The sequence below is a fragment of the Rhyacophila brunnea genome, unplaced genomic scaffold (assembly GCF_057557595.1).
Source record: "Rhyacophila brunnea isolate RB1 unplaced genomic scaffold, BYU_Rbru_1.0 scaffold_13, whole genome shotgun sequence".
Lineage (NCBI taxonomy): Eukaryota > Metazoa > Arthropoda > Insecta > Trichoptera > Rhyacophilidae > Rhyacophila > Rhyacophila brunnea.
The window spans coordinates 2,030,723-2,057,872 of record NW_028232785.1 but is presented as its reverse complement, the minus strand read 5'-3'; the positions used below and the strand labels follow the sequence as shown (position 1 = coordinate 2,057,872).

General features: G+C 34.5%; 1 protein-coding gene across 3 annotated transcripts in view; it reads right to left on the bottom strand.

The window, feature by feature from the left end:
- The window catches only part of LOC147076097 (uncharacterized), an 833,775-nt gene that overhangs the window by 5,984 nt on the left and 800,641 nt on the right, over positions 1-27,150 (bottom strand). The window contains exon 2 of one of the 3 annotated variants that reach the window (XM_085941637.1): positions 21,511-21,642. The exons of the other annotated variants lie outside the window; for them this stretch is intronic. Within the exon in view, the coding sequence (XP_085797763.1) occupies positions 21,511-21,642 (132 nt within the window). The remainder of the gene's footprint in view (positions 1-21,510; positions 21,643-27,150) is intronic. 3 annotated transcript variants of the gene reach the window in all.

The following is a 27,150-nucleotide window of genomic DNA, read 5'->3' as shown; positions in this document are numbered from 1 at the left end:
TCATCTTAAAAATCATAAAGTGACACATACTAGTGAAAAACCACATCAATGCGATGTGTGTTTAAAAAAATTTGCTCAAATCAGTACTCTCAAAACACATAAAATGATACACACTAGTGAAAAACCACTACATTGCGATGTGTGTTTTAAAAAGTTCATTGCAAATAAAAGTCTTAAACGACATAAATTGACACATATTGGTGAAAAACCACATCAATGTGATGTGTGCTTTAAAAAATTTCTGCAAAATAGTTATCTCAAAATCCATAAAATGACACATTCTGGGGAAAAACCACATCAATGCAATGTGTGTTTTAAAAAGTTCGTTACAAATAGTGATCTTAAAAGACATAAAAAGACACACAAACTGATGAAAAACGACATCGTGAGTCTTGTTTCAAATCAAGTACCCATACAACATAATATCTAACTACCAATTTATTGAGATAAAAATTGCTAAACCAAAACTAACAGGATACGTAGCTTCAAAAATTAGAATGGCGTACGACACACTAAATGCAACCGAATAACAAAATAAATATTTTTGGTCATTGAAACATCATAATATAATAGTGATAGCACTTCAAGTATCATGGGCCAAAAAATGCGTCTCTTCTCGATAAAATGACGACCTAACCATTGCTATTAGGGATAATCCTCAACCTGACTAATGATTTCACAAACAAGTCATAAAATACACCGAGATAGAATCGGCTGTGAAAAGGCTCAAGAACGGAAAGGCACCGGGGGGAGACGGGATTCATCCTGAATTCCTCAAGTACAGCCTGAGCGCAATCCTGCACCCTATGTTTCATTTGATGACAAAGGTGTGGGAAGAAGAGCGCTGTCCAAGGGACTGGGTGAACGGTGAAATCATCACACTTCACAAAAAAGGTGACCCTCACGCTACTCAGTGTTCCGGGAAAGATTTTGGCAAACATCCACAATAATGCACGTCCTCAGGAAAATTCAAGCCGGGTTTCTACCTGGTCGAGCGTGTGCAGACCAAATCCACAACCTTCGATGTTTTCTCCAGCAGAGCCATGAGCTGAACAGTCCGACGGCCTGCTGCTTTGTGGATTATGAGAAGGCTTTCGACAGTCCGCATCGCCCCTCCCTCTGGACGATACTGGGAGCATACGGGATCCCTCCCAAGATCATTGCCATAATCAAAAGCCTGCACGAGAATAGCGAATGCTGTGTTAGAATTGGAGACACTGTCACGGAATGGTTCGGGGTCACGACCGGAGTCAGACAGGGTTGTGTCCTTGCACCGTTTCTCTTCACCATTCTCTTTGACTTCATACTACGGAAGTCAATACCACCCGACCGAGGCATACCTGTTACCCCCACGGTGAAGCTATGCGACCTAGAATATGCCGGTGACGCTGTCCTATTCGACAACTTAATTTAGGGCATTCAAGAGACAATCGACAGGTTGCATAACAACTCCTCTCGCGTTGGTTTGAAAATTAACGCGAAGAAAACCAATGTCTTGTGTAATAGCACCTGTCCTGATCCAGATTTCTCTCTGATTAGCGATGGACAAAACATCGAGAGCGTCGACAGCTTCAAGTACCTGGGGGTACACATCACTGGAGATGGCATTTTGCAGAAAGAGATCGCTATGCGAATGGGAATGGCTGGAGCAACATTCAAGTCGATGCGGAATGTCTGGGACTCACGATTGTACTCGGTCAAAACCAAATGCCGCCTATTTGACGCTTGCATTCTGACGGTGCTGCGTTACGGTAGCGAATCATGGCACCTTACGAAGGCTCAGAGCAACCGTATACTGAGCTTCGAAAACAGATGTTTGCGACGAATACTGGGTGTGCGGTGGTGCACTTTAGGAGCAACGAGGAGATAAGAGAACGCACCAAGCAGCCTCTCATCACGCTGAAAGTGAAGAGGCGACGTTGGACCTGGCTCGGCCACGTGCTGCGGATGCCAGAAGAGAACTTCAACCTGGCTTGCCTGTTCTTCAAGCCGACCGGATTCCGGCGTCCTGGAAAGCCGCTAAATACAATCTACAGAGTGTATACGGCGGAGCTACGAGATGCTGGTTTGACCTGGAACGAAGCAAGAAGACTGGCGAGCGACAGGGATTCTTGGAGGTGCCGCGTGGTGTCCATATGCTCCAGTTAAGGGGCGGATATGGCAAAAGTAGAAGAAGATATTCCATACAAAAAAATCTGAGACGTGCAAATGTGACTATTTGCAAATAGTAATTTTAATTTGCAAATCGTAAAAAAATCTCACAGAAAACGACCGAAGATGCTCTACCCTTCCAAACAAATTAAGAGCGCGATGCAGAACCATACATAAGTGCGTAAGTCCTTTGGATACACGCCTAACTTTAAGTGGCCGATTTTGACGACCTAAGTTCTGTCAGAAAAACATTAATTATTCTTATTAAAACGCCCAAGTGAAAGAGAGAAAGGAAATGTGCTTGTTAATCCCAAATTTCATTGGCAGATTGCGTCTGGCCCGATCGTCTGCCACGATTGTCAAACTCTATTCTCTATGGTTTTCAAGGATCGTGAGCGATCGTGTCGAAAGTGGAAAATTTTCTTTTATTCCGTCGTGCGATCCATTCATTAAAAGCGAAGATTGCCGAAAGCGTACGAAAATAGCCGAATACGCGCCCGCTCGCAAGTCACGCAACGGTCGTTCATTTAATTCTCGATTTCGAACAACTGCAAGATCAAGATGGCGAAAACTCAAAAGTACCAGTGATGACTCACTCCTCGTCGAATTAATACACGCCAAAGATATAGTGTGGAATATAAAAAACCCGCTATATTCAAAAAATCATTTAAAGGACCGAATATTCGAAGAGATAGCCGATAATATAATTGACATATATAATATATAATAACAGATTTGATGCTCGCTAGGTTTGACAGATCAGTTTTTTGACGTAAAATTGCGCGGGAATGCGTTCAGTGTAGCCACCAATCTAAGAAATATCTAGTTTTCGCTCATCCTATATTTTTAATAATAGCAACACTATGTTTATTTTAAACCAATCAAAAACAAGGACCAACGCGATTGAATCGTTGCATGTAATTGCAAATAGTGTAAAAGCGTTGGCGACGACGGTCGGCGTGGATCGTTGGATCGGGTTGGGTCTGCGCGTCTGCCAATGTAATTAAGCCATTAGAACGGCAGTTTTACGTCTACCGTTCTGCATCGCGCTCTAGGATCATAACTATTGGTTTATCAGAACTCTTTTTATAAACTTAGAATGATAAAACGTGGTCAGATAGAATATTTATGTATTATTTTCGATTGCCAGATTGTTTGTTGCATTTAAATTCACTCATTAACACACCACACTTTTAAATGTTTAAATAAATGTAACCGTAAAATACAATTAATTTTAACTAGTAGGCTTGATGTACCAGATATTTTATTTTTATTCATTGCATTGATCCAATACATAATACTTATAGAGTCGATAAACAAACATATTTTGCGCCAAGATATATCAGCACTTGTATTGTAAAATTAAATTGAAGAATTCGGAGATGGGTCCTTTACTACCAAAGATTTATCGACAGTTATCAGTTTGTTGTACTACATACAACAAATTTATTTTAATTAACTATTTCTTTTATTCAACGAATAATTCACAAGATTTTAAGAATGTACCATTCTAATTCTTGAACATACATAATTTTGAAAAACACATATTCTTAATGTAAGATAAAATTTAAAAAAAAAATGGATAGCTTGCACAACTTGACATGAAAAGGTGCTTCTTGGGCACAGCGGTTAAAGATTGCAAAATAAACTAATAGATAAAGAAGCAGACAAAAATACGCGATGTGATCGTGCTCGCTAAGCAGATGAAATAGTAATAGACTAGAGATGTCTATCAGTGAGTGTCAGCTGCTAGACAAATGCCGTCCTACAGTGGTACACAAAGAGCGGAGCACTAAATGCCCACAGGTACACCCTTAAACCCGCTGGATTCATAGTGTTTGGAGAATGCACGTGACAGCAAAAAAACTAGGTACCGAGAAGGCTGGAGGTAGCTTTACTGCGTTTTGAGAAAAAACTTCAACCTGCTTCCAGCCAAATAGATTCTGGCTTCCTGTAAAGTAGATAAATACCATCTATCTATAGAATGCACACTGGAGACCTGCGAAATGTTGGTATGACTTGGAATTATGCTAAGAAACTTCAGAGCGACATGTATTCTTGAAGGCGCAGTGTGGTGTCTAGCTAACAAGGGAAAACAAAACATATTTTTTAAAAATATTGCATTATGTCAATTACATAATAATTATATATAGTGTATAACTTGAAATGATTTTTATTTATATCGAATGTCATTACAGTAGGTAACTATGATCAAAACATTGTAGTTTGATTTGATATACCTCAAAAAAAAATGTGCTGCACAAGAAAAAAAAGAAGATAATAGTGGTTTAAATGAAAACCACAGAAGAGATTTTGATGCAGAGTTTTGAATGTGAGTGTCATACGAAAATGAACTACACATTATAGACGCGCAATAGTGTGTGTTTTAACCTTCAATTATACCATTATTGAATGAGCGTTAGTGAATAAACCGAGAGTAGTCAGAATGAAGGACAAGCGTTTTCTCGACGCGTGTTTAAGTTGATCCCATATTCTTCCACACTCAAGATCGGTGGCCACTTACTCCTCACCAGTTAAGTGTTTCAGTTGCCACTATTTGAGTTATCTGTCAAAAACATGACCATAAAATAAATTTTTATAAAACCTGGATGGTATCATTTAACAAATTCACATTTAATAAAAATAAAAAAGTTGTAGGTTTATCTCTCACTTAAAATATTATATGTATATATATAAGTAGGTAATTAATATTATTCTTTTCAGTGTTTTTATATACGTATTGATTAATTAAAACACAAAGGTAATCCTTGATTTTTTCTCATAAATTCTCAGAAAAAATATTTTGTAGTGTATATATAATATAACGTATGTATGCATGTTCAATATAATAAAGAATGTAACATTCTCAAATCTCGTAAATACAATAATTATTGTTTCCCGATATTTATAAAATACACATTAATATTAATGTGCGTCATAACGTTATAGCTTTGTTAGTGCACTAACAGTTATTTATCTTATAAAGTTCAATATGGAGCGCTGCGATTGTTAACATTTCGGTATCGAGCATTCAAATATAACAATAATTTTATATCATTGATGCAATTTGTGTCCAATACTGCCATCTTCTTCGGTATAGGTAACATAAGTACCTATTGTCATTTTATATTTGTCAATAATATCGTGATTTGATAGTATTCAAGAATATTTTCTTTAGGTTATGTAGGTATCTTTAAGATTTTTTTTGCAGGTGCCTAACATACAGCTTTGCATTTTTATTGTATTGTATGTTACGCCGAATGTGCGAAATTGACTATTACATGAAATGGGCTAAATTTTGGCTAATTCATGTAATAGTCAAGCCTGTTGCCTTATTCATGAATTAGGTAAATTTTCTGCCCGAGTACTTACGTGAATTCGCCAGGGCATGGAATTCTTAAACTATCAACATGACAGTAGAAAAAGTAAATTTAATACGGATTGGATGGTTTTATTAGTTATAATTGGACATAATATAATATTATTCGGGGTCAATCCACTGCTAGATGAAGGCCTCTGCTAGCTCCTTCCTTCTTCGCTGCTACGTACTTCTATTGAACTTCACGTGAACTAAGAGACTAGCTAAGTGAAAGTGTCATAATATACGAGGATGAATAAGGCAAGGGTGAGGGCCAAGGCCCATTTTATGATTCCTCTGTTGATATACCCACAGAACAGATAATAAATAGAATACCGATATGCTATATTCAATTCGCCGCATGTTGAATGTGTGAGTGTCCTACGAAAATGAAGCACGCATTATCCACGTGCAATAGTGTGTGTGTAATACACCAACATTAAATGAGCGTAAATGCATAAACCGAGAGCCTTTTTCAGTATTCGACGTACAACGTATTCTTGACACGAGTGTAAGTTTAACCCGGATTCTTCCTTACTCTAGTCGGTTACCTGCTATCGTCTTACCCGTTATGCATTTCAGTTCCCATTATTTCTGAGTTCCCTGGATGTACCTATATTTATTAAGAAAAACGACTACCGTGGAATGGGGTGAATACTGGATAGACCCGTTTTTCCATTTCTATCTTCCTGGTCCACATTATTCAGACAAACATGAATGACTTAAAACCTGTTTCTATGGACATAAACATACTACATACCTGAATATCACCCCGCGCTCTCAATAGATTTGCCATTAAATTTTTTACAGTTCACAAATATTCGTATTCAACATCATAATTTTGGAAATGGAGACAGTGAATGCACTGAATCGAAGTATATTAATAATAATTTGTGGAAATTCTTTAAGGGCGACCTATTGCACATGTATTATGAATTTCGGAATGTTGACTGGGAAATTTTATACTCGATTAGTGACATCAATGCTGTAGTGAAGGTATTTTACCAATATATATATAATAATTTATTTGACAAGTCATTTTTTTTTAAAAAATCATCGGGCTCTTCGCGCAGCTACCCAAGATGGTTCAATTTTGATTTAATTAAAAACATACGACTAAACCACTTGCATCACAAAAAATGGAAGAAAACGAAGACATAGGTACATTGATAGTATTGGGGGGAAGTTAACGTCAGATCCTAAATCATTTTGGAATTACGTTAGAAGTACGCGTGACTCTTCTCCACAATTATCATCTATGTCTCTGGAAGGTAGTGTTTTGTGAACTTCTTGAATTAATAATTTGTTATGTACTCAACATGTCTTTTAAATAATTAAATAAACATTTTTCAACTACCCTTTACGGTATTAGCAGTAAAACAGCCAATTTTGTGTGATTTCTCTTCCTAAGCGTTGGGGCGAATATAGACATGGCGAATGAATAGAATCAAAACAACTTTCTTAGTGGTAAAAATGTAATTACTGTAAAATTATAAATTTACGTACATTTTAGTATGGAATTTAATAAATCAATCTATACATTTTACAAGTGCGGTGGCAAAAACATAACAAAATTAGGTATATATAAAAAGTTAGGTACCCACAAAATAAGCTTTATCATATTAGGAATAATTGTGTTTTGTATGTAGGATAATAATTAGTGAAGTTGTGTTAAACGATGCGATTTAGCCACCATATTTCAACATCGCCCATACAGATTACTGCACCAAACCTTTCTCGGATGTCAGTACCTTCGGCACAAACGGTTCAAGTCCTGCTCAGTGTCATATTTTAGTATCTATAGTAAAGATGTTTTCTAGTAGGTCGATATATTTCTGAGGTATTTTCAAATAGTGTACATTAGTGAATTCATTTTGTTTTTAATTTTTATAACAGTAATTCTAGTAATTAACAGGAGTATCCAAAATACTACGGTTATTAGTTTATTTCGGAATAAATAATTGGTCATGACCATAAATAACACAACAGGTAGGTAAAAAAAAACAAAATATCTATTTACATAATATTGAAATATATTTGCCAAAAATAGAAATGTACATGTTATACCATGTTATAATATATATATATATATATATCATGTAAGTATATAAAAATAAATATACATAGACAAATTATAAAATATGATATAATTATAAGGTAGTAATAATTGTCAAATCACAATGAGATGGGGATGCTTTTGAAAATTCTTCTGGCAGACGAAGACTAATAATTCTACCTAGGTATATATATAAAATTTATTCTGCTGTAATTTTTTTTTATATTTGTCCATTTTATTACAATATCTTATAATATAAATCTTATTATATAAATATTTTCTTGTATTCTGTGCAAAAATAATTAATAAAACTTTATTAACCTACACAAGTATTTTTTATTGAATGATCCTGCAAAAATATTGAAGTAATAGTTATGTGACATATTTTGTTTTGGTGTAAGCCATAACGAAATATACATAAATTATATTACAACAATTATATCAGACACAATTTTAGACACTATTAATTATTGTTAAATTAATTGTTTTACTGGTAGGTACTTAGTATGAATCTATTTTAATATTGATTCCAAATTATTGTCAGTTTTAAATAGACGTTATGTGCACAAACTATTAATCATATTGAGTACCTATTGAAATATCGAGTGCTTAAAGTCAGACAACGTTATCTACAAAAAAGTGTATTTGTTTTTTTTTGAGATAACGTTATTTTACATTTACGGCGAAATGATAGTCAAACAACGTTATGTCAATCTTTTCTAATTTCTTATTAAATCGTCAGTAAAGTTTAACGCCAATGACATAAGTTACCCTTGTTTTCATATTTTTTAAAAACTATCCCTATAAATTTTAACATCATCATAAGCAAGATAAATGTACAATACACAATAAATTATAAAATATTAACATTAGGTTTTAAATAAACATTTCCCTTGTTAAGTTACAAGAATCTAAAATAACGATTTTTGGCTCTCCTGTAAAGTTGCACTTTTGTAGATAGTGTTGTTTGACACTAAGCCCTCTATATGATATATTATGTTGAATTTATTAGATATAGGTATGCCATATGAGAATGATATTCAATATGTAGTGACAGTAAGTTTTATTAAAGGCACTGCAATGCAGCATAACAGCACAGGATTAATCTCAATTTAACTTAAGATTTAAGGAGCTTTTTGGCTATACCTGTAATTTATTTTAGTATTCATTCATTAAAATAGTTTACAAACTTTTCTCGAGTAGAAAATGCTAATCTCGCTGCACGTCTTGGATCGTTGTTTAAATTAGTAAAAGCTCTAAGCTCAGGCTCCGGTGGCTCTAAAAATTCAAAAAACCGATCATTGCAATTTTTTGTTCGCACAAAATTATGTAAAACACATGTCGTTTTCACAATGAGAATTGTGGTGGATACTTTTGTTTCTATTGGTCTATAAAATATTCGCCATTTCTGAGCCAATATGCCAAAGGCATTTTCAACTACTCTTCTTGCACCGCAGAGTTTTAAATTGTAATTTTCTTTCAAAGGATCTGTCCTCGATTGCCTATATGGGAAGGGTCTCATTATATATGTTTTCAGACCAAAAGCTTCATCTCCGATTAAGACGTGCTCGCAAGGTTGATTCTGTCCACGGAGATTTTCAGGTCCCGGAACATTTATTTTATTTGCTTCAAATCGTCTTCCCATGATGGAAGTCTCGAAAATTCCTCCATCGCTGTTCTTGCCAAAACCACCAATGTCGACGCATATGAATTTATAATCTGGTCCAACGATAGCCATAAGCACGATTGAAAATTTATTTAAATAGCACCAGTAGTTGGAGCCAGTTTTGCCTGGACACTTGATGGTGACGTGCTTACCGTCTACACTGCCGATACAGTTAGGAAATTTCCATAAATTCTTAAACCCTTCAGCAGATTGTTTCCAAGTTTCTGTTGTAGGTTGGGGTAAATATTCACTTTCTAATTTTCTGCATAATATAGCTTCACAAACTTGTGTCACGATTGCACTCACTGTCGAAAATCCAACTCGAAAACTATGGCCAATTGTGTAGAAAGTATCACCGGTCGCAAGAAATCTGTAAAATAATTATTTTTGTTTAGGTGAACAAGCCAAAAAACGATGGAAAAATTTACGGGACACATATGCAAAGGATCTCCGGTCCAGAAAAACAAAAACCGGCCAAGAAAACATATGTAAGAAGAAATGGATGTGGGCCGACCAAATGTTGTCGTTCCGACCATTTCTGACGTTTGCCAAAACATCATCCAACATATGCGAAGAAGTATGCGAAGAAGTATGCGAAGAAATATGCGAAGAACCTGATGACATACAAAGTTTTGATTGGATGGCCACGTATCACGAAGATACGGAGATTGAAAAAATTGTTTTATCACAAGCAGGAACATCGATAACGTCATCAATCAGTGATCACCAGGCAACAGCCACAACACCGAAGACGTCGGCCGGTAAACATAAAAAGGATAATTCAAATCTGGAAAAAATGATACATTATCTCCAAGGGAAAAAAAGTAATAAAATGGACTCAGTGGATATGATTATGTTGGCTCATGCTGCAACAATTAAAACATTTTCCCGTAAGTTGCAGCTGAGTACAAAAAAAAAATAGGGCTGTTAATGATAGAACAAGAACATCTTCACCTTGAAGAACAGGAGGAGCAAGCTGAGACTGACAATTTTTCGCTTGATCCTGCCTCTGGCATTTTAACAATTGAGTAAAATTTGATACATAGTAGAGCCGTGGCAGAGGGTGCAGGTAGGCGGTAGAGATCTGGCATAAATAGTACAAAGTCATATTTATTTTGTTATTTATTTAACTAAGAATACAAATTGCAGATGGTACTGCTTAGTTTTTCAGTTTTTAAAATTCAATTAAACCCCTCCTAATCAATTCATAATAGATGGAAGAATATTTTTATCTAATATCTATTATGGTCTACTTTAGGTAGGGCTTAACAAAATTAATTGAATCTTAAAACTAATCCACACCATGTGTAATTTGTATTCTTAGTTTAATGAAAACAAAATAATATTTATATGACTGACAAAGTTTAGTGTGCACCATTTATGTCAGATATCACAGACCACCTCCACCCTTCGCCACTGCAGTAGAGCTGTTCCATGTTTTTATGTTAGAATTTTTTGCATTTTCACACTAATTTCATCTCATAATTTATGTTCGCACATTAACTCATTAGGTGCTAACACCGCGACTGGCGCGTTTGCGTAAGTTGGCCATTACATATAATTAACATGATATTTAAATGTGGTAATTAAATTTTAATTAACAGGTCAGCAGTGATTAAACAGTGTGTTAAAGTGATTGTACAGTTGAACTCGATTATATAGACTAATTTAATAGATTGGATCTAAACTAATAAAGTAATCTGTTTTACTATTTTTCATTACCTAGTACTTACCTACCTATATAATTTTTAAATCGCATCAACTTTTTACGAAACCGATGATCATATAGAATTCTGAATAATCGAGATTCTACCTTAGGTACCTATCTATGTATGTTGTAATAATTGTTGGGTGGGAATTAATCGCACATTGCAACAATCAAAATTCACAAAACTAACATTTGAAAAGTAGTTTTCACATAATATATTAAACGATTTCACAAAATAAAAATCATACATCACTCATTGTAAAATATACGTTAACTAAATTATACTGGCAATAATGTCACTATGTATTCTACATTTTATTCAACCGCCATTTTTTTGTTGATTATTCGTGTTGTGTTCCAACTTCCAACCTCATTTGTAACATAAATACACCGCCGTCACCTTCTTTTTTAATTCAAAATAATTATTGTTGAAACATAATCGTGATCGTGCATCTACGATGGCTTCATTACAATATGTGGACGTATACAAATGAGAGAGTAATTCCGACTCGATCCGAACTCTTTCTACAATCTGTTACTATGTACCTAGCGTTATTTTTGATTTTGTAGTAAATATTAATTTTGAATTGTTTTATTTTAGAAATCTATTGAACTAAAAATATGTCCAGATATTATTGTGCCCTATTATATTATGTTCTTCATCATGGAATTGCTTATTGTAATAGTCAAGAATTACTGTACACGCATGAGTTGCCATCATCTTTTTTCATAGTTAATGTTATGTATGTAATTAAACCCAATTCTCTAAACGTCTATACTGAATAGTATCTTCTACTTTGCTGTATATACCTAACTGCCTTTTTCAATCTGGATCAGTAGGTATTTATTTATAATTTCTTATAGTAATACTGTTCATAAATTTGCAATAATATAATATAATGATTATCAAAACGATCATTCAGTATTAATGTATTTAAAAAGGATAATGTAAGTAAGTACATAAATAAATTTTGTTTTCAATGTTATCATAATATTACATCATATACCTAAATGCTATGTTCACTTTCATGTGTGAAAACGTGTAATGTGTAATAACTTGACCGAGAGATGATGAGAAAAATGTGTGATCTTATAATGATTTATTTTATTGATTTACATAGATGCATGTTTAATATCTGTTATGCCAGGAAGTTGTATGTGTGTTTTTACTATTTACTGTTTCCTTGCCTTTTAATCTTTACTTAAATTACTTTTTTTTCATTTTACTATTTTTATTTCCAAAGTTTTGTGTTTATGTTCCGGAATTATTGTGTTTAATAAATTTATTATAAATTTTCAAGATATTTTATTACATATCTCCCCATCCACACACCTAAAACACACTATAATTTTTATTGATTAAATATTGTAATTTGCTAAAATGCAATGCCAACTGGTAAAGTAGTACAGTGAGTAGGTATAGACAGTACTGGCAAAGGGTGACTTTTGGAAAGAGGTAGGCTGTGGAGATCAAAGAAAAAGAGCATACTTGTCAGGTATACTCATGGGAAATAAGACGATATTACTACTGATGAATAGGTACACGCTAATGTCAACATCACACTAAATCGATGAAATTTTAATAGCTCACTGACAATATAGAATTGGGCAATGAATATAAATTATGTATTTTGCAAATCGATCATTTGACAGTTGTAGTTGATTTGTGAATATCATCCATTTCCGATGTGATAAACATCTTTTTAAATGTCAGTGCTTTGTGAAAACAGTCTATTGAATTATGCGAATATATATTCCCCATAATCTTTGTGATTCTATTTAGACATGTTGATAATAAAACTTAATTATATCATTATACATCATCTTTTTTTACCTCAATGCAATGCTTAGCTGTTCTTCAGGCGAGATGGCTTCTCGATAGTTGGTATCACATTTTCGAATATCATGCGTGATGGCGTTCAATATGTCATCAAAACATTCGAAGTTCATTCGAAAATAAATGTAGAACCGCTTTTCGTCTTTGCGCAATTGAGGCATCAGAGTGTGGTATTCTCGATACCTTCTTCTCTCTACATTGATATCGTGAACCCATTTTCTTTTTTCCCTGAGAAGAAAAATAGTAGGTAAATTAGTCGAAAATAGTTTATGAATTGGATGAAAATAAATAAAACACGTAATGGTGTGAATAGTCAAACCTGGCATTATCATCCTCTTCCAAGCATAGTAACAAAAACGCTTCTTCGTCATCCGATGATGAATGCATTTTGTTTGTTTGTCAAGACTTGTCACTTTGACATTAGTATTTAGTCTATGGCTGCATCCAATGCTGACATCTTGTTTTCAGATAATTAAAATACACTTTACGCGAAGTGGGTAAAAGTTATAGCAATTCTGAAAGCGCTATAGTGTACGTGTATTTTTCATATTTAATTCATAAAAATTATAGAATAATTGTCGTAAAATATTAATATTATTTACAATTTTTAAATCTGGCGCGTAAATAAAATTATTTAGTCTATGGCTGCGTCGCTGACGCTTTGGTGTGGGGCCAAGCGCGAAATTCGCATCAAATCCAAGCGGTAGCGACAGCGACAGCGAGGGCATTGCGAATTCGCTGCGAATATTCGCTTTGGTTTGGGGTAGGCTTTACCTGTAAATGTATTCCGAAAAATAAGCCCACTGTTTCCGCCGTAATCTGCGTTGTCAATAATTGATATCGATTAAATAAAAACGATTTAATAAAAATTGCTGTTTTAGACCATTCCGAAGTATTAATATTGTTCACTCTCATGTCCAAATAACAGACGATGACCAGCAACCAGCATACCGGGAGAAGAAGAGAATACATCTTTTTTGCTCTGACGGGAGATGGCAATAACTATATGGGTTACAATGATGAATCTATTATTAATGTAGTTTCCTTGTGCGAATAGGTGCTACTTATTATGAATGGGATAGTGTGAATAAAAACGGTTTAAACCAAATAAGTTTGCGATTTTCTTTATTTATGTGTAAAATATATTACATATTGTCACTAAATACAGTTTTAACCAAGCTATCGTCATACTCAGCAGGTACCTTCCACTTGTCAAACGGCTAAAAATGTTGGGTTCATTCATTCAAAACAAAAACTTCCGTCGGCTGACATTTTATTTAGATAGAACTAAGTCCAATCTCTTTGGACATAGCTAATATTACCATAACAAGGAAAACGTTTAATGATTAAGAAGAGGATGTATAGAACATTAAGTAACACCAATAATTTACAGGCACAAACGAAAATACGATGACAGTTGTATATTTTTTTTTTGTATTTGGTGACGTCACACGTATTACGATTTAATTAAGGAGATGTCTTCACCTACCAGCGCATCTATTCTGTACACAAGACTACTAACGGCTGCTTTCTTTATTATTTAAAAGGCTTTTCACTGGATTGCGTCTTTTTGTGTTTTTCATGGTACCTGACTGTATAAGTAATTTTGTTAATCACATTTCAATGGTTTTTCAACAGAATGTGTCTTTTTGTGCATTTTCATGCTACCAGACGTTATGCATGAGTAATTATATTTATCACATTATGACTTTTCACCAGAATGACCCATTTTGTGTTTTTTCATGTTACCTGACTGTCTGCACGAGTAATTGCATTTATCACAGTTAAATGGCTTTTCACCAGTATGAGTCATGTTATGTGTTTTCATGCTACCAGACGTCGTGCATGAGTAATTGCATATGTCACATTTGAATGGTTTTTCACCAGAATGAGTCATTTTGTGTGTTTTCATGCCACTAGACTTTCTGCATGAGTAATTGCATTTATCACAGGTAAATGGCTTTTCGCCAGAATGGGTCATTTTGTGTTTTTTCATGTGACCTGAATGTCTGCATGAGTAATTGCATATATCACATTTAAATGGCGTTTCACCAGAATGAATCATTTTGTGTGATTTCATGGTATCAGACGTTGCGCATGAGTAATTGCACATATCACATTTAAATGGCTTTTCACCAGAATGACTCATTTTGTGTCTTTTCATGTTACCTGACAGTATACATGAGTACTCGCACTTATCACATTTAAATGGTTTTTCACCAGAATGAGTCATTTTGTGTGTTTTCATGTCACCTGATAGTTTGCATGAGTAATTGCATTTATCACAGTTAAATGGCTTTTCACCAGTATGAGTCACTTTATGTGTTTTCATGCTACTAGACGTCGTGCACGAGTAATTGCCTTTAACACAATTAAATGGCTTTTTACCAGAATGATACATTTTGTGTGTTTTCATGTTACCTGAATGTTTGCATGAGTAATTGCATATATCACATTTAAATGGCTTTTCACCAGAATGACTCATTTTGTGTCTTTTCAAGTTACCTGACTGTCTGCAGGAGTAATAACATTTATCACAGTTAAATGGCTTTTCGCCAGAGTGAGTCACTTTATGTGTTTTCATGCTACTAGACGTCGTGCACGAGTAATTGCCTTTAACACAATTAAATGGCTTTTTACCAGAATGATACATTTTGTGTGTTTTCATGTTACCTGAATGTTTGCATGAGTAATTGCATATATCACATTTAAATGGCTTTTCACCAGAATGACTCATTTTGTGTCTTTTCAAGTTACCTGACTGTCTGCAGGAGTAATAACATTTATCACAGTTAAATGGCTTTTCGCCAGAGTGAGTCATTTTGTGTGTTTTCATGATACCTGACTGTCTGCATGAGTAATTGCAGTTATCGCACTTGAATGGCTTTTCATCAGAATAAGTCATTTTGAGTGATTTCACGACGTGGCCAGAACGAAATCTTGAACAATGACCATTATCACATTTAACCAGCCTTGAAACGGAATCGGTCGTTTTCGCAATTGTGGTTTTGTGTATCGCTTTGTGAAGCAACATCAGGTCGAAAGAAGAAAAAAAATCAAAACAGATACTGCACACAAAATTTTGTTTGTGAAAAGATTTTGTTTCCAGTTGTATAACAGCCAGTAATAATTCTGTGTTAACCATATTCGTTTGACAAATATCACGTTTACTATTGTGAAAGGCGACATCTTTGTACCTTTCAACATATTCCCCGAGTTCTTTCTTAATATCTTGTTCCTCAATGTGTAGGTCTTTGCTAGTCCCTTGTGCTTCAGTCACATCCCAGGACGATATGAGGCTCACAACGTTGGCCGGTACAGTGCTTCTAGCGATAATCTAAAAAAAAACATCCAAAAAAATTTATAAACTATGAAATTTTTAAATAACAGTTCATTATAAGTAAAAGATCCAGGTAGAAACATTATACCTAGACATGGCAAACGTCAAATACTGTCGGGGAGATGATATCAGTAAGTCAAGACCCAATGGTTATACCAATGGTAAATGCACATGGATCATTCATTAATAATATATGGTTAAAATATTACGAGGTAAAGGAGCAAATAAAAAACAAAATTTGAATTATTTCAAAAACACACCAGTGATGTATTAGACCGATAAAAAAGTTAGGCCGTCTTAATTCACCTATTCCGCGGAGCAGCGCCATTTTAATCAATAGAATTGGTCTGAAAAGTCAAGACGACGAGAACTCTATAGAACAGTGTTACGTTAACTACGCGTGCCAAAATTTCCCAAATAAAATCTCTCGACTGTCTGACGTGCCGAGCAGTTTTGAATTGAAAAAAAAATGAAAAAGTAGTTTTCCAGAATTCTATTATAAAAGGGTTAGAAATTAGAAGGAGAGATTCTATCTTTCACCGTTTTTCTAGACAAAGGCATATCTTTTATTTAACGAATATATTTTTCCTTGTTTTCACATTTTTCAAAAAGGTCGTGGGAGCATGTTAACCACGCTTCTTTTATAGATTTCCCATGACTGAACGGTTTTTCATTTTCACTGTCTGTCAGAATTACTACTACTAGCTCCACCAAGTTTTTGTTTTTTATTTGGGGCAGGCATTTTTGTTGGTACCAATTAAATTGTTTATCACTGTATTACTTAGCTTGGTTATTTACACACAAAATTGCTGCGATCAGATGAGGCATTCTCTCGCTACAGTGGTCTCAAGCATTGTAAATCGATCAAATTAGAAGTTCGCGGAGCGGCGTCCTCCGCCGCCTGACAAGGTGAGTGCGATACTATTATGTCTCATGAATAAAGCATTAGGAGCGATATGTTCAATTATATATTTACGTTAAACATAAATTCTTGAAGAGTAATTGCCTTTTATTTTTTTCGGTCATTTATGCACGAGTTTCGTCGGTTCCGTTTGCGCATCGATTGGTAAATACCACTGGTAAAAATAATATTAAAAACTGTAGAAAATATGCATGGTTGGGTCGTCATTATTTTTTAATAGTATATATAAGTACTTATATTTGTATCACTTTTTTGTTTTTTTTATTATTATATTAGGTAATATTTTTTTCTTTTCATCATAAAACATACGCGTGCCATGGGTTCACCATCACTGCTATAGAATAATGATTGGTCAGCAGTGAAAGGTGCAGGAGAGGTAAGATAACTCGTTGTCGGCAAGTTTCCGAATGCTTAGGCTTGTACTTGAGTCGGCGTTGCGCGGAGTGATCGATCGATTAAAACCAACTGTGGTACCAGGTGGTGAAAATTGGTACATAATCTTTGTTTTTACTTCGATTTTTGTAGTCCCAAAGATTCTTCAATTTAAATCAAGCACAATCTTAAAAAGCTTGATATAATCATAATTATTAATATATACTTATATCATTTTATAAAACGCGTTTTCTATCAGAAAGAAATCATTATTTTAATGTCATTTAACACTTTCTATAAACCTACTCGATATATGTGAGAACGTGAATGGTGTGGTACTTTATATAATTATTAAAATCCAGAATGTGGTTCTCGTTGACGTCATGTATGCCCATCCCTAATCTATTGTCTGCTGGTTTGCACCTGTCTTGAAAATTGGATTGGTTTGATTTTGTTAGATGAGGTCCATCATAATTACTAAACTAACATTAACACAGCTTCGACAAACGTAATGTATAGCTCAATACTACATAAAACATTTTTTGGAAATCGATAACAAGAATGTATATTTATAAAAAAAAAAACACTAATATGTTATAAATTTGATTTGCGATTTATCTATAATTTAATACGAAACGAGAAAGACCTTATAATTATGTTGTTTTGCTGGCAATATGGGATCTCATTTTGACAGCTGAACAGTGGGATCACTCGTTTGAGATATGCGTGTGCAAAGAGATATGCTGAGGCTCACAATATTATGTACGGATGAAATATCGCAAGTAATTTTAAGTACGCACAAGTAGGTATAAACTGTTAAAATTCATTGAAATTAGATCATTTAAAATATTCTGCGGAATGACAAAACCACAGATTTACTTTGTCGCCAAGCTAGCATATGACGTGAGCATAATGTCATCGCAGCATTATTCTGCTACCTACAAACAATAATGTTATGACAAAAGTACTTTCTGAAAGAATAGGTCGATTGTTCATCATCAGTGACAGACATCACATTCAAATACTGTAGGTCAATGCACCCACTCACACTAAACCAGATAAATAGGTAAGTGAAATAGTTGTACGAAGCGTGTATAACCGAGACGAGGATAATATGTACCTTTTGAAATTTAGCCACAAAGCTGTGATAGGATACATAGCCAATGGAAGTAAATATCGCATAATATATAATTACCTGCTGTACTGGTCCGTTATCTGAATGCGAACATCCAGGTGTCTGATCTTCATCATGGAATGGGTGTTTGGCGTCTGAAACGAACTCGCGTTTAACGTCAACCAGCTGGAGGTCAATCTCGGGATTAATTTCAGCGAGACGCGTTGCCAGATTCTGAAAGAAACGTAATGGTTATATTATTGTCATATTTATGTATGACACCATATTCACTAAGTGTAAACAGTAATTATATTTGTACCAGCCACTTATTTTGCGTGTGTCGACACTCACCTGTCACTTATTCAATCTACTTATATAGGTACGCAAATGTAAACACTGCGTATTATACACCGAAGTTTGACCACCGTCTACTTTATGTCAAGTACCTGACACATTATTCGTAGTTTGACAGGTAGTGAATTGCATAGGTATATTTCTAAAACAACGGACAATCAATATTATCAAACACCATGAATGTATGCCCAACGTTTACGTTAATAAATGTACTGTAGCGATCTGTCAAAAATCATAGACAGTGAGAAATAAATCGGATGTGCCGTGTTCTATGGATTTTGTTCGAAAATAAAATATCGCTTGTTCTCGGCACATACGATTAATTCTGATGCACTCTGTGAAGAAAAAATGCGTTTCAAATGGTATTACCTAATTCATTTTGGCCCACACCTGCACTTGTATTACGATAATATTATATTGAATATGCAATGACGATCAAGTGCTAGATATCGCAATGTCATTGTTAATCGTTTTTCTACACTTATGACATTTCTGAATTGTGTCTTGTTTTTTGGCAAAAGGTCCAATCTTGGAAACTAAAGTTCACAAACTGAGTTGGATCTTCGATTTTAAACTCTGACATTAAGCGGAAGGCACCTAGTTCTTCTCGTCGCTGAATCCATTCCCGCAACCCATCTAGACCATTTTTTCCTCCTTTTTGTTCCCTAAAGACTTAAAATAATAACACTCGCTGCTTTCTTTTTAAACATTCTCATATTGAAAACTGACATAACGTTTTTGAGAAGTATACGAAATAAATGTCCGAATAAGTTATAATGCTATTAACCTTACAGGTTCGTTTCTTTCAACCTGAACGAAACAAACCAAATTAAACCATAGACAATATACATACAAATTGTAGTTGACCGGAAATGGTTTGAGATTTGACGTTTGGTTCAGTGTATCATTGAAAATCAAACCGTTCTCGGACCATCAGAAATGGTTTGACATGAAACGTCAAACCAATTCGGACGATCCATAGACTAATGGCAATCTGTCAAAGTGTTGATAAGCATTATTCGGCATTTATATATCGTGAGGTGTTCATATTAATATGTTAGATATTTACACCATAGGAGTTCACTTGAATTATGTATATTGTAGATTAATAATTAATACCTATTATTAATAAGACGCCGCTTTTGGTCTTATATCTCAAAATCCAGCCATATTTTCTATGCAAAGAGTTCGATTTAATATCATTACTATAATAATTATTATGTCAGACAAAGAATTTATTTTCATTTTATTTATATTTTGTAACGGAGATTCTAAACTACAAACTGTGTTAAATCAACCCGGAATGATCTTTATTATTTAACTAAATAATCTAATAACCTTACGAATTTAATATTTGTTCGATTGTCGTCTAAGTCACAATATCATACTGTCGACATGAACAAGTCGTCAATTATGAAAAGCTCTAATCAAAAGTAAGTTTTAAAAACTCGTCATACCTATAAATCTTATAAATTAACTAAATGGCTACCTATTTATGAAGCATTCTTTATATTTTGTGTATTTAAAATGAATGAATACGACAGTTTGTTAAATTTGTATTATTGTGGACCATGATAGGAGGTTAGAATTTCGTAACAAGTTGACGTTTCAATAAAATATATGTTTCTGTTTTAGAGACTAATATATTATGAATTAATTTTAAGTACTAGCAACACTAATTAGTTGTCAGAAAAGCGTTTCCGTGGACATTCTACCAAACGGTTCCAAATCAAATAAATCCAACGGTGCCATTTGATTCGTTCAGTTCAGGTTCAATGATACGAACTTGTAAACACCGCATATATTTATTCCAATGTTGCCATTGAATAAAGTGTCGAGACATTATTTCAACGAGAAGTATAGAGAATGTTATGTCAGATCTATGCAGGTATAAACAGTAAGTGATATTTTATGTCAGACACATAAAATAAGTATAACGGTATAGGTGTCAGATGTAAACGTACCATTATGTATACAATTTGGTAATCATATATAAAAACAATTTTGAGCTCGCGTACCTATTTTATAACAATATATATTAACAATAATTGAGGTAGGTAGCTGTCTAAATGTATGTCAAAAGATTTTTGAAAGAGAGTTTGACATTCTCGTATGTTAAGCCGCTACGTACTACCATGATCGATCTCGACATTGAATAACCGCCAATTAGAAAATTGCCCGGGAAGCGAATAGGCATGTGAATAATAAAATTACATATTGGATACGATAATTGTCGGTACCTACACAATCCACCTAGATGTGATTTCTATTGTGCATTGCAACAAAACATCGCTGTAGAAACGCACAGTACCGGGATTAATGATATGTAACACATTTATGGGATACACTTAATGAATATCAATAATAAAATACCAAACTTACTAAATAACAGGGAGACCTTTTCGCAAATTTAGTACCTAACTTAAAACAAAGCACCGAAGAAGCTAAAATCTAAACATTTGATATATTATGTACCGTTTTGTTTTGTTCGTAACGACAAATTTATATAAAACATATTCTTACAAAATACACTTTGAATTCAATGGTATAATAATAACGGAGTCAAAAAGACATGATCGCTTACAAGCACGATGTATGTATGTCACACAATATTGAATAAGTATGTAAGCACCTGATTTATTGGCTCGCATTTTGAATACGAGCAGCCAGGTTGCGGATCACTGTCTTCAACAAATTCTTCTTTGAAATCAACTCGGAGAGGGTCAATCTCAGTTTTAACATTGGCAAGGCTGGTTACAGGGCTCTGAAACACAAGACAGAAGGTATTTTATAATACGTGTTTACACCTATATTAGTATCATTCGTTATATATTGCGCAAACACACGGAAGTTTCTGACGGTGACCTATTATCACTTATCACTATCTTCAGATGAATGAGAGTAGTTAGCCTGCAGCCATAGAGACGCAGAACCTATAGGTAGGTACCTAGTGTAACAATAGTGTCAGGGCAAAGGTGTATTTATAGATATTATTAGATGTTTCAGTTAGGAAAGTCCAATCTGTCACGCAACTGTTTTATTTGCATCAGTAAGAAACGACTTTAACTTAGAATAAACGTTTTTTTACAATGATTAATACGTTTGGAAAACATAACCTCAATTATTGTGATGTTGGAAACGTAAGCATTCTCTTGCTTTATACAAATGTTTGTAAGGCGGCTCTCGTGGTGCAGTTGGTAAGGCGCTCGCCTTCCACCCGAGAGTTCCTGGGTTCGATTCCCGGTCATGACAAAAACATTTATGTGTTTTTCTCAAAGCCTGGGTGTTTGTGATTGTTCAAAATTACTAACAACCACCTTGTACGAAAAAGCAAGGACATGGTTATTAATAATTCTAAAAAAAAAAAAAAACCGGATTGTTTGGATGCATTGTTGTAACATCAAACGATTGCTGCAGTGCTTCGTCAGATTTAAAAACATCTAGTTAGCGTTTTACATCCATTTTACAAAGTTTAATTGACGCAATATATCACACACGTAGGTAAGCAGCTTGACAGTCGTGCCTATGAATGACTATGAATTAATATCTCGGCCATAGACAAAGCGTCTGCGTTGCCAATGCGAGAACAATCAACACCAATAATTAGGTAGGTATTATGTCTGAAGATGGATTTTGAAAAAAAACACAGAGGTACATCATAGATATACCTATTTATTATATTAAAACGCTACGAAATAAATTATATTTTATGCGCGCCGTATAATTTTAATGAGCTCAATGAGTGTAATGTACAGCTAAGTCCACATTTAGTCAATTCATCACCCACTCATCATGAACTTGAAATTCTGGTTTTACACCTAGAGGTTTAGTGCATGCGCCGAGGAGATGAATCTGTATCTATAGGTAGGTAGGTTCATTAATAAATTTTACATACATTGAAAAAGTTTGATGAGAAACTTGATATGTCGTACCTATCGACATATTATTAATGCAGAACTATCTGTCTTAACTAAAATTTCCTTTGACGAAACGCTCGCTTAACCGCAGTGGACACGCGGGTGCGGGCGCGGGATAGAATCGTTGGCAGGCGCGGGCTACATGCACTCAGTTGCCCGCGCGCCGGTCGTGTTAAGTCGTCAAATCAGGAATAGAATACCATAGACAAAGAAAAGTTTTTGCTGGAAAATTTCTATTTAAAATGACAAAAGTTTGCAGCAAAAGATGGGGGCAATGAAATCAATATGGAAACTTTCAAATAAGAACTTTATAACTTATACAAGAAACTGCGGGAACAATAATAATTAGTGTTTCGAATAAAGTAGCATATCTGTGCAAATATTTGATTATATTCTAAGTACCTACCTAATTAATTAGGTTTTTCACTAGGTATGCTTTTTAGTCATGTTATTCGACCGGAGATTCACCTTTCGGCATCTTCAGACACCACCGATAGTAAAAATACCCACTATCAAATTACTAATACAGTTAATTCCGTTAATTTAATTTAGCAAAATTTGTACCAGAAAAGAAGGCTTTATTACCTGCTAAGTAAAGGATCAAGTATGTATTTGCCATTGGTGAGTGTGCATAGCGCCTGGAGACGAAACCCGGGTCGCAAAAAATATTCAGATGGAACAGTACAAAACTTAAATCAATTAGAATTGTAATTCGAATTACATCAAATCCCTTCGGTCGATAAAATAATTTGATTATAATATATTGGCTAATATTATATAGGTGACTATTATTGAAATGAGTTTTCGGTTCATATGGTGTGGATGGGGTACAGGCGAAATGGTAGTAGTGTATGTACATCACTTGTAATAAGCCCCGCACTATCTATATTTTTCAAAGACAAAACCACAATAATACACAAAACGCGCGCCATCAAGCTCATACTGGTTTGAGATCCCCGCACACTGCCGAGCACATTGTTAAGGGCATTATCATCGCAATGAATTTGAAATTGTATTGTCTATGATCAGTGACACCTTTATCGTCACGACTAATTTGTTACCTACGATTGGGTCTACAAAACTGTTCAGAAAACAATCCTAAATCAGTAAGTTAACTAAAACTATGAATCTATTAATAATTTATTATGTCTTAAAAACTAACCTCAAAATTGCATCTGACATCGTCGACATTTTCTTGTTTTATATAAATCTTGGCATCCGGACTTTCACCACAAGAATGTTGCCAATTTGCATCAGTTTCTAGTGCAGATGGTTCACAATTTATATCCATTTTACGTCTTTAGTTAAAGCAAAAATAATGCGACAAAGTATTTAAGCCACGTGCCGGTATAGCCGTGAGTGGTATTTATTAGTCTATGGCAGTCAGGATCAGTGCTGCCAACGGTCGATGACAAAAACATGGCTGCCGGGTACGAAAACAAGCTAATAGGCAAGAAAAACGTTTTGATTAGGTACCTAGTACCTATGTGATTTTGTGAAAATAAAATTGCAAGTAAATTTACTTATTCTACTATAAATGGATAAAATTCATTAAGGAAACTACCTACCTTTCCTTTCGCGTATCGAAAAAAAGTGCAAAAATGTCTATCTATACGTCTAAAAATCATCCATTATAACAAAAATATTATGTTATTTGTAATAAAAATAAAACGTCAAGTAAGTTGGCATTAATTTAATATTTTCATTTTTTGTCTATGGCATAAGCAATCATTGTCTACTATCACGGCTGCCAGATACCGCTTTGACAGGATTGCTTAGATACAGTTTATTATTAATTGTGATACGATAATCTTTCAGAAGTGAGCGATTTAAAAACGTAAAATGAACGTAAAACGTAAAGCGGGTCATTTCGAATCTGATGCAGATGAACAAAATCGGTTCGATGTATCTTCACAGGTAAATATCCAGGAATTAAATACTTGCATCAAACAAGGGTGTGATGTTTATCCCAGCAATGCTGTCGAGGTTAGTTTTTCATAGGTTATTTATTATTTTCTTAGGATAAAAATCTCCGGAGAATCAACAAATAATGATGCCAACAATATACGTAAACGAGAATAATAGTATATTTTTGAAAGAATTATGTAGGTAGATATTTTGGAAATCGAATTGGAAATGTTTCAAAGGCCGTGGTATGAAACCATTTAACGGATTCAACGATTATAATTACTGTAAGTAAATGAGACGCCAGCGATGTTAAACCGATTGATTTAAATAAGGAAAGTTGGTTCGTTCGTTTCGAATTAACATTGCGTACCTATTCTTGTTATAGGGCTAAATGATAACCAGCGTACCTTGTTATGCAGCAGAAGATCTGCGTACTCACTCTCCGTTTCAACTAAAAAGTCCTTACATCGGCGATTATTAACACGCTCGGTACCGCAAACGAGAATCCTCGTTATATCAATAATTACGCTGAGTACCGCGCGCGAGGATCCTCGTTTTGTTGCGCGTTTTTAAATAAATATGTTTACTGTGACATCTATGTATTTTCAACGAAAACATTTGACATATCCTGTTAGATTATAAAATTCAGTACCGACTGATATAGATAAAATATCGATATCTGTTTTACCTTCAGTGATATTATTAAATAAAAATCACAATTTTATTATTATGAGACGCCATTTTTGATCATTCTCTCGTGTGACTTTACCGAATTATGTACTGATTTTGAAGACGAAAATTACAGTAATAAGCAATAAAGGGATTTAATAAGATAAGAGAAATAATTTATCTATGATATTTTATATAAATATTTATGGTTTCTGGCAATATAAATTAATTTTACATGTTTCTTCATTCACGTAACTTTACTGTCAAAATTTCCGAATGCAAAGTTTGAATGTTCTCATTATTTACCAATCCCTTGATAATGTGCCGATATATTACTTTATAAGCTTAGAATATTGAATTATTATGAATAATCTATATAATTATATGTGTTTAAACGAGTATTTAGTTGATTTCACGTATTTTTCCAACATTCAAAATTTGTTGACTAATGGCGATTTCGTTGTTGTTCATAGGTGTTCCAAACCAACCGATTTTCCTCCAGAGGACAAAAATGACATAAATAAGCAAAAAAAAGATTGAATAAGGTAAGATAAATAATTTATCTATGATATTTTATATGTTTATTGATGGTTTCTAGCAATTTAAATTAATTTTACGTGTTTATTCGTACACGATACTTTACTGTCAAAATTTCCGAATGCAAAGTTTGAATTTTCGCATTATTTGTCAAATACTTGATAATATATTACTTTATAAGCCTAGAATATTAAATTATTATAAATATTCTATATAATTATATGTGTTTGAACGAGTATTTAGTTAATTCCACGTGTTTTCCCAACATTCAAAATTCGTTTACTAATGGCGATTTTTTTGTTGTTTACAACTAATGCAAACCAACCGATTTGCCACATTATATACGTCACAAGGTAATAATTTATACGCAAAATATAATTTATATAAGATAATCGAACATTTTGATAAAGCCACATGTTTCCCAAGAATTAAATTCTGTTTACTAATGTGGAATTTTGTTTTGATTCCAGCCTATTGTCACTCATTGAAATAGAGGCCTTTGGAACAGTCGACTCTGAGCAGGATTATGCATTCGAGTTATTATATGACTCTGATTCAGATGTTCTACTGGATGCCACCACCGATGTCGCAGACATCACCCATTTCACCGCCGGCCACTCGAGCAACTTTGAGGACGACTTCAACGGTTTCATTGACCGCATTGCAGAGGTGCTAGATGAAACCAGTATGGTGTCAGGAGTCGACACGTCCGAGGACCTACTCCCTGGCCCATTTCGGACAGAAACCAGAGGTCGAGCGGGTCGACAGCGTGGAAGAGGAAGTAGAAGCGGTCGTCCCATAGCCAGCCGAGGAGGACATGCGAGGTTTAGTGCCAGTGTTACTGAACCGTGGTCAACAGAAGACTACACTCCAGCACCTGGACCGTTTACTGCTGACCCAAGTGTAAAAGTGAATGTTGACGTTCAATCAGTTCATTGATTATTAAAAAATGTAACCCTAGTCGTAAGTTAGAATTTAAAGATTTTTTAGTAGAGTATTCAATTTCTTTAATGGCCATTGGTACCGATGTCTCGTCTTCTCCGGCTCTGAGGCGTCATGTGACGCTAGATTCGCCTGTAAGATTATCTGGAGACATGTCCAGACATACCTTACAGGCGATTCTAGTGACGCGGAAAAAGCATATCCAACAAGGCTATGCAAGGTATGTGCCAAAGATTAAAAAAAGGGGCGAGACTCGGTACTTGTGTAGAGTGTGATGTTCCTCTTCACAAAGGCATCTG